The sequence below is a fragment of the Haliotis cracherodii genome, unplaced genomic scaffold (genome assembly GCF_022045235.1).
Source record: "Haliotis cracherodii isolate W230 unplaced genomic scaffold, xgHalCrac1.p SCAF_4, whole genome shotgun sequence".
Classification (NCBI taxonomy): domain Eukaryota; kingdom Metazoa; phylum Mollusca; class Gastropoda; order Lepetellida; family Haliotidae; genus Haliotis; species Haliotis cracherodii.
The window spans coordinates 35,946,466-35,955,669 of record NW_027266297.1 but is presented as its reverse complement, the minus strand read 5'-3'; the positions used below and the strand labels follow the sequence as shown (position 1 = coordinate 35,955,669).

The 9,204-nt window shown below is 41.2% G+C and overlaps 1 protein-coding gene across 1 annotated transcript; it reads right to left on the bottom strand.

Moving 5' to 3' along the window:
* Nucleotides 1-978: 978 nt before the first annotated feature.
* Nucleotides 979-9,141, bottom strand: LOC139480128 (F-box only protein 4-like). The gene is made up of 6 exons (XM_071263157.1): nt 8,563-9,141; nt 6,927-7,138; nt 5,962-6,185; nt 4,757-5,017; nt 3,661-3,827; nt 979-1,403 (listed from the first exon to the last, which is right to left on the bottom strand). Exons 1-6 carry the CDS (start codon nt 8,926-8,928, stop codon nt 1,323-1,325), a joined length of 1,311 nt encoding a protein of 436 aa, XP_071119258.1. The 5' UTR covers nt 8,929-9,141; the 3' UTR covers nt 979-1,322.
* Between the last annotated feature and the right edge of the window lie 63 nt (nt 9,142-9,204).

The window sequence follows — 9,204 nt, the reverse complement described above, 5'->3', positions numbered from 1 at the left end:
TAGACACAAACTATACGATTTTTGGCTCTTAGTTTTAAAATAAAGAATATCTAGTTCTGCAGTTGTGGGTGAAAAATATCTGGTCTCGATAAGTATTTTCAAGCATCCGTCATCTGATTTCATATTAAGGAAAATTTGTCGAACGCCCATTTTCTCCAAGTTTCAAGGCCATGCTCCCTACCTCCCCTATCCTATGTATACCAACGACCATATTGGAGTCGTTGTAATGAACTTCCTTCCTCGTCGAGGTATGGGAACTCAAGGCCTGAAGTAGTCTTGATCACCTTCCTCGCTCTGTGTAATTTCCAGGACTAGAGTTGGCTTCTTTCACGAGTCGTCTCAGCGCTGCGATTCGCTGTGCAGAGTTGCGTCCCTTGGGCACACCAGAAACCTATGATTGTGGGTTCGAATCCCGTTTCGCCCTGATTATGTTATAAGGTTTCTCAGCACCATACCCGTGCTCCTGGGTTTCACCGAAGTGGTAAACGTCTGAGACCTGCATCACTTCGGGTTTTCCTCCCACATTAAGCTGACATGCCGTGATATAACTGGAATACTGTTAACAGCAGCGTTCAACCCAACTTACTTACTCACTCACTCTTTCACGACTGCTGACTACAACACGTCAGTTTAATATATATTGCATATATGAACTCTGAAGGATATATAGATAGATATAGATAGATACAGATGCATGTCATCGTATCCCAATTGCGTGGATCGATGCTCATGATGTCAATCACTGGATTGTCTGGTCCAGACTCAATTATTTTCAGACCGCTGTCATTTAGGTGGACTATTGCTGAGTGCGGCGTTAAACAACAAACAAACAAAATGAGATCACAAATACCAGTACTTGAATATTACACACTAATTGATTTCAAAACAGTATCACCATTTTTTAATTGGTGCTTGTCATGGTCGAGATCACACATACATTAACAATAAAACTTATTGATTTCAAAAGTGTCATTTTTATTTGATTGATTTCAAAAACAATATTTTAACAATATGAAAATACATAAATATCAAATATCAAACATGAACCAGAGTATATATGTCAATATCACATATGGCCCTCTCAGATACTCAGTAATGTACACTATGATGCATATGTTCACATAATTGTCAACATCACAATGACCCATGTCTGCAAGTAAGTCTGTGATGAAATATTGCTTGATTCCAAATCAGTTTGCAGCGACTTTCATGTCAGTGTGCAGTTAGCATGCAGTCAGTGTGCAGTCAGCATGCAGCCTCCTGCCATTATGCTGCTGCACCAGAACATCCATTGCTAATCTTCCTTGTCAGTTTGTTGTTGTTTACTTGTGCTGAGACTGATCAACAATCCATTGTATTCCTTTCTCCACCCCTGACAAACTGTCAACCACAGCATCTCTCACCTGCAAACCAAATTGAAATACATCTATGAGTATGTCATCATAAGGACTTTTGTTTGTTTGTTGTTTAGCGCCGCACTCAGCAATATTCCAGCTAATGACAGTGGTCTGTTCATAATCAAATCCGGGCCAGACAATCCAGTGATGGACATTATGAGATCGATCCACGCAATTGGGATACAATGAGATGCTTCAACCAAGTCAGTGAGCCTGACCACCTGATCCCGTAAGTCACCTCTTACGACAAGCACAGTCGCCTTTTACGGCAAGCATGGGTTGCTGAAGACCTATTCTACCCCAGATCCTCATAAAGACTAGTGACCATAATACTTTCTACCTCTGCCACAGGTGGAAACAGACTTTAATTGAAAGATTTTAACTCTTGTATGACAATTTTGGAACATGTAATTAGTTAACAAAATAATGTTTTCATATTTTTAAGAATTTAAGACATAAAGTTTTTAATAAGGAGAACTTTAGATGTTCAAATATATCATGTATGCTTCATTCAATATTTGTAGTGGGTTTTTGTGTTCTAATTCAGCTCTGTCAACCATTGTGAAAACTACAAAATCGATGCACTTCTTCATTATATGTCAGAACCGTTTGAGCGTCTCTCACAATCTAAAAAAATATGTTAAGTTGCTTTAGAGAATGGATTGACAGACATAATCACATGACATGAACCATGCTTGATTATCCAGTGTATTCATATTCCATTCTATTCTGATATATCCCCTGGACCTCTTCGCCACCATGGGTTCACTTTGACTCCGGTTCAAACAACAAGACACTAAAACAGCTGTCAAATCAAATTACACTTCATGATTAAATCAAGTAGTGATATTACCAATGTTTGATTTTTCTTGTTCAATGGTGAGGTGAGGTTTAATGTTACGTCCACGTTTATTGAACTTATATAGCAACGTGCATGCACATGAATACCCAATTCAGACACAGTATACTGACTCCGAGCCTACCAGTCCTTGTTTTAGCCCCTTAATGCTGAGTGCCAGGCAGGGCAACAAAAAGTACCATCTTTTAGTATGACGCGGCCAGGGATCTTAGTCCAAACCTTCTGTTCTCCTGGCAGATGCTCTACCACCAGACCACGGAGACGTTTCTCTTGTTCAATACGACCGTGAAGATTCCGGGGTAGAATAGGTCTACAGCAATCCATGCTTGCCGTAAAAGGTGACGAACGGAATCGGGTGGTCAGACTCGCTGATTTGGTTGATGCATGTCATCGATCCCAATTGCGTGGATCGATGCTCATGATATTAACCACTGGATTGTTTGGTCCAGAATCGATTATTTACAGACCGCCGTCGTATAGCTGGAATATTGCTGAGTGCAGCGTTAAACAACAAACCAAAAAAATCTTGTTCAATACTGTCTCAGATAGATCTAAACATGCCTGGACACATGCATCCCCCCCCCCCCCCCACACCCACACACACACACACACACACACCCCTTCGTCTGTTTTAATAGTTATGAAATCATCTTTTACAGAGGAAAGTTTATCCATAATAATCTTCTGATTCTATAAAATATATTGAGGACTTGCACATACAATGCCACAATTTTGAACGTCAATCGGTGCAAAACTCTTATTGCTAAGAGTCGTTGGAATTGGTTGTTATATTTCCAGCTCATGAGCATGATAAGGGGGATAAATTCTTTGCCTATGTAGCAGGGCGTGGAGTCATCCCACAGATGACATCCTTACCTTGTCAGCTTGCTGACGGGGTTAACCCTATGGTCATGTGGACAAGGCGTCCGATCTCGGATCAGAAGGTCCGGGGTTCGAATCCCATCACGGGACTCGGAAACTTTACGGCCGTTACATTGGAACCCAACGTGGGGCTGAGCACGTTCATATTAAATTTGAGCAAAATAAGCCTCAGTACCCTACTATGCAGCCCGGGACGTGCCTTCTGTTGATGAGGGAGTATGTAGCAGGGCGTGGAGTCATCCCACAGATGACATCTTTACCTTGTCAGCCTGCTGACGGGGTTAACCTCATTGGTCATGTGGACAAGGCGTCCGACCTCGGATCAGAAAGTCCGTGCTTTGAATCCCATCACGGGACTCGTAAATTTTATGGCCGCTACACCAAGTTAGGGATCTGAGAGATGGCGATATCACTTGCTAAACAAAGCTAAGGTGATGAATAAGTCCAGGGTAATTATCATAAAAGAAAGGACTATCGAGGGTGGACACTGGCGTGACACTTGTCCCCAACCTGGCTACCTACCAGCCACGGCCTGTTCAGCTCACAGAGATCTAGTGCCAGCACAACATCGCTAGCAGGAAGTCTGTGAGAAGAGGATTCTGGGATACACGAGAGCACCAGAACTGGAACATATGGAGCTAACCATCTCTCATTGATCATGGCAAATAGCTCTCTTTTACTGCTCTCCACTGAAATAAAAATAGTGAAAAATAATGTTTATTTGTCAACATTTGCAAGTCAATACATGTAATCATGATAAGCGAGCATGTTAATAAAGAAATAAAAGATAACATATGTGAGTGAGGAATTATAGAAATTGATATCTGAGATTTTTTGTTCGTTGTTTAACTCAGCACTCAGCACTCAGCAATATTCCAGCTATATGACGGCAGTCAGTAAATAATCGAGTCTGGACCAGACAATCCAGTGATTGACATCATGAGCATCGATCTACACAATTGGGATATGATGACATGCATCAACCAAGTCAGTGAGCTTGACCACCCGATCCCGTTAGTCACCTCTTACGACAAGCATAGTCGCCGTATCTGTCATTGAACTAGACGTAAATGAGAATAGAGATATTCGTGGAATGGGTTTGTATCAATGTTATGGGTGGTCTGTATGTCTAGACTTTATAATCGTGACTTGTGTGAGACAATGTCCCTGTGTAAGGACAACAAGCTTTAACTGTAAGACTGAAATACTTCATAAAATTTGAGCTCGCAAAAAACGTGGTGTTTGAATGAACTGTATCAGATTTGTTAGGACTTCATTTCCAATTCGAGATGTGCCTCTATTGAATGAAACATGATGTCTGTGTTGAGAGTCTGCCCAAAAATCAGACACCACACCATCCATTCCTCTTGAAATATCGACAATCTATGGATTGTCTGGGCAGGACCGACAAGATTAACACGAGTGAGAGAGTGTGTTAGTATGGTCTTACGCCACTGTTAGCAATATTCCAGCAATATCACAGTGGGAGACACCAGAAATGGGCTTCACACATTGTACCCATGACGGGAATCGAACCCGGGTCTTCGGTGTGACGAGCGAAGGCTTTAACCACAAGGCTACCCGACTGCCCCTAGATTAACACTAAAGGCAGACTCACCTGTTTCCGCTGAGCAGGAAGCATCCACTACAAAAACAAAGGCATCTAGAGTGTGACACAGATCTTTGATTGACTGCTGGAGCTCATAGGTTTCACTATCACTGCCATCCTGATTCTGTTTCTGCTTACTCAGCAGTTTATTTGTAGCCAGTCTATCTCGGTTTTGTGTCATCTCTCGCTCCCTCTTTGTCGCTGTGTACAGAACAGTCAGGTGGAAGTTGTTCCCTGAGGGCAGCTTCATCGTCATACCAGCCCCCATTCCTGTAGAGCAGAGAGAAATTACTACATGAATACACTGTCACTGAATCAACCCACTGACTGTGTCACCTGTACAAATAAACAGGCTCTAATGCTGACTCAAGAGTGTTTGTTTGTTTGTTTGTTGTTTAACGCCATACTAAGCAATATTCCAGATACATGATGGCGGTCTGTAAATTATCGAGTCCGGTGATTGATATCATGAGCATCGATTCATGCAAATGGGATACGATGACATGCATCAACCAAGTCAATGGGCCTGACAACCCGATCCCGTTTATCGCCCCTTACGAAAAGCATAGTTGCCTTTTACGGCAATCATGGTTTGCTGAAGACCTATTCTACTCCGGATCTCAAGAGTGAGTGAGAGGGGTTTTGAGAGTTGTCAAACAAAATCAAACAACAGTTATCATTGAGTATAATTCTAACATTACTACTGCAATTACATCACAGCCATAAATGCCATACTTCTTTTCTGTGTGATGACAGCCAAAGCAGGAATTGATGGCGTAATAGAGGTAGGATAAAGGAATCTTACACAACATAGGGATGGGTCATTATTTCCTCAGGGACCGCCTCCGTGGTCTTGTGGTAGAGCGTCCGCCGTTCACCATTCGATCCCTGACTGTGTCATACCGAAGGCATTAAAAGATGGTACTTGTTGTTATCCTGTCTGGTGTTCGGCATTAAGGGGGTAAAAGAAGGATTGGTCGGCTCAGTATACTGTGTCTGAGTGGGCTATTAATGTTAAACTGCGGCATGGTATCTCAGTGGGATAGTACTATAATTCGGCAACAGTCCAGACTAGTACAAGCAGCCACCCACTTACGTGCATGCACGTCGCTATATAAGTGCAATAATCTTGGACAAAACATTAAACCCCATTTCACCTCAACCCACCTTATTTTCTAGTACTTATTTTCTATTTCCAGGTCTATGTGACCCACCTTCAAACTGTCCAGGAAACATTGCTATTCTTTGGAATGTTTCATTGTCTTCATACAGCATCTTCCTGACAATGCTGCTGGTGTTGGTTTCAAGGCCTGGTCCAAACATGGCTACTCGAGGGGCTTTCTTTGGGAGGAATGACTTGAGCACCTGTGATACTTGGTGGAATGTGGACAACTCCTGCCTCTGACACTGCTGAACTTCAGGGGAACATTTGAAGTAACTGAAAATAAAAGGATTGATTAAGCATCATCATTTTTTTTTAAAAACATATGAATTTTTATCATTGATACAGAGTTGTACCTATGCCTTAAATTCTTTTGCAACCTTGTAGGGCTGGGACGAGTCCAAATTTACTACCCCGGTACCCAACTCCCTATTACCCGAGCCTTTCCTAACTGACTGACTGACTGACTGAGTGAGTGATGTTTTACGTTGCTATTAGCAATATTCCAGCAATATCACAGCAGGGGACACCAGAAATGGGCTTCACACATTGAACCCATGTCAGGAATGGAACCAGGGTCTTTGGTGTGATGAGCAAACGGCATAACCACGAGGCTACACGACCGCCCCGTCAAACATATAAAGGTCAGAAGCTTTGCATGCATTGTCAGAAAGAAATGCCAATATAAGCGATTTGTTGTGTCAAGGCAATTTTCATCATTTAACAATATATCACGTGACTAACCACAGCTCCCGGTAGTCATGTGGGTACCCGGGTCCTACTACCCATCCCAGCCCTACAACCTTGTCAATGTCTTAACTTGCTGTCTGATATTTACCATATAAAAATTAATGCCGAACAAGTTGAAATTATTAATAAATATAATAATAACCAGACAGTGACAATGTTAATTCAATCATATTCCATCAGAAATAACGGAAATGGTTTAAAGTAAAGAAACTAAAAAAAACGAATCATGATTTGTTACAATTACTACCAGTACAAAGAAATACTTACACTTCCTTATCCGTCAGTTCTGACTCTGTTTCCTGATACAGTTTAGGATTGGCTGTGTGAGACAGAACATCCCATTTCGGTAAATCTGCCTTGAGTCTCCTTTGCCATAACAATGCATCAGAGGTCAGCTGACACCAGCCACGGCACACTCGACTGGCTTGACACAATCCTTGTGCATCCAGAAAGGAAAAAATGTGCAGCTTCAAATTTACCTGAAATTTTAAAGACATGATTAACATGGTCTAATAAATAATCAATGGTTGATGATAATAATGACATAAACCAGACATAATCATATCTAATTAAATAAAAATGGTAATATTTCACCTTGTCAGATCTGTACGTGCTAACCTTGCTCATTGGGCATTGTCGTGTGACAGTGAATGAGCATGGATGTTTTAGAAATATTTTGTGTTGATAAAAAATATATATAAAAATTACATCTGAGTAGAGTGTAGACTAACAATTTTTAATTATTTTATTTATGTGAAAGAAACAGAGATCTGAAATTGCACCTTTTATTGTCTAAAGACAGTATACAGAAATTATGACTTCATCATAAGGGTAACGCTATTTTTCAGGGCATCATCATTTGCGGAAGCCTAAGGTCTTCCATTACTGCCCGACAAAGAAGTGCAGTTGAAAAGACCAAGGGCTTCTGCAAATGATAATGCCCTGAAAAATAGCGTTACCATTATTATAGCTAAAATGGATCTAATTTATAATCAAATAATAATATTAAAAAATATCGGTTTTGAAACATTTACTCCAATCAACACGCAACAAATGTCTTCCATCCCCGGCTGCGTCATACCAGAAGACGTTAAAAGATGGTACTTGTTGTTACCCTGTCTGGCGCTCGGCATTAAGGGGTTAAAGCAAGGACTGGTCGGCTCGGAGTCAGTATACTGTGTCTGAGTGGGGTATTCATGTTAAACTGCGGCATGGTATCTCAGTGGGCTAGCACTATAAATCGGCATCAGTCCGGTCTAGTACAAGCATGCACACACACGTGCATGTACGTCGCTATATAAGTGCAATAATCTTGGACGCAACGTTAAACCCAATTTCACCTCACAACAAATGTCACTGACCCACTTTTACAAATATGGGAACATCATAGAACAAACCAGATGACGTCACTTTTGAACATCAATATGACCTCACCTAACAACAGGAATGATAATGGCCCGTCGTCAAGCAGTATGAGGGCATTATCAAGTTATAGTGGCATGCTCATTTCTGATAACATGCGGGCGGTTTAATGATAGTTCTATCCATTTTAGCTGTAAAATTTGATAATAATATCATCACTTTCGTCAAAATTTGTTGATATCAACAATAAATAGCTGTTTGTTATCGATATTTAACAAACCTGTGAAGATCTGAATAATAGGTCTTCAGCAACCCATGCTTGCCTTAAAAGGTAATTGTGCTTGTCATAAGAGGTTCTCCGACTTGGTTGATGCATGTCATTGTATTCTAATTGTGTGGATCGATGCTCATAATGTCACTCACTGGATTGTCTGGTCCAGACTCGATTATTAAGAGACCATCGTCATATAGCTGGAATATTGCTGAGTGCAGCGTTAAACAACAAACAAACGATATATGACGTTTCGCATAATATACTTACTGGGAGACGGTTAAATCTCGGAGTATTGTTTTCATTTTCATTGTTGTACACACTATCTGGCAGCATGTGAACAGTTGACGAATCTTTGAGGTAAAGAGCTTGTAGACGCTCTAGTGTTGACTTGTCCGGGGTAACATTTTTCCGCTTTAATTGTCTGATTAGATACTGTTGCAGTCCGCCCGACACAACACTGGACTCCGCTGCCTTGCTGTACATTCTGTATTTCTTCAGTAAATCCTTCACTGAGTTTAACACATTACTTATTTCGGCATCAAGAACTGTTTCGTCTTGATACTCGTGGCTAAAAATCGGTTCCTGACTTGGCTGAGAGGTAACGGTACACGGCATGTGTGCGACGGACATCATCGTGGTACTTTTGCTCACTGGCTATTAAACTCACTTGATCTGTCAACGTCAGTTGAAATTCTGATACAATTGTAAGAGACTTCATTTTATATATAGGTTTAAATTATTTACGTCACGGGCGTGATATAGAAAACCTCCACGTGTCACGTACTGACAGATGACTAAACGCGGAAGTCCACGTCAATGTTTACATGCTGTCACGTTGCTATATGACATCACATGATTTTTGACTGCGGCGAATTAACTCCCTTGGCTGCAGAGGGCGCCGCAGAGCAG

Coding starts and splice junctions, on each gene's coding strand:
- LOC139480128 (XM_071263157.1), bottom strand. CDS start 8,928: ATGATGTCCGTCGCACACATGCCGTGTACCGTTACCTCTCAGCCAAGT. Junction 7,139..8,562: donor CGAGATTTAACCGTCTCCCA/GTAAGTATATTA, acceptor TTAAAATTTCAG/GTAAATTTGAAGCTGCACAT. Junction 3,828..4,756: donor TTCCTGCTCAGCGGAAACAG/GTGAGTCTGCCT, acceptor TTTTTATTTCAG/TGGAGAGCAGTAAAAGAGAG.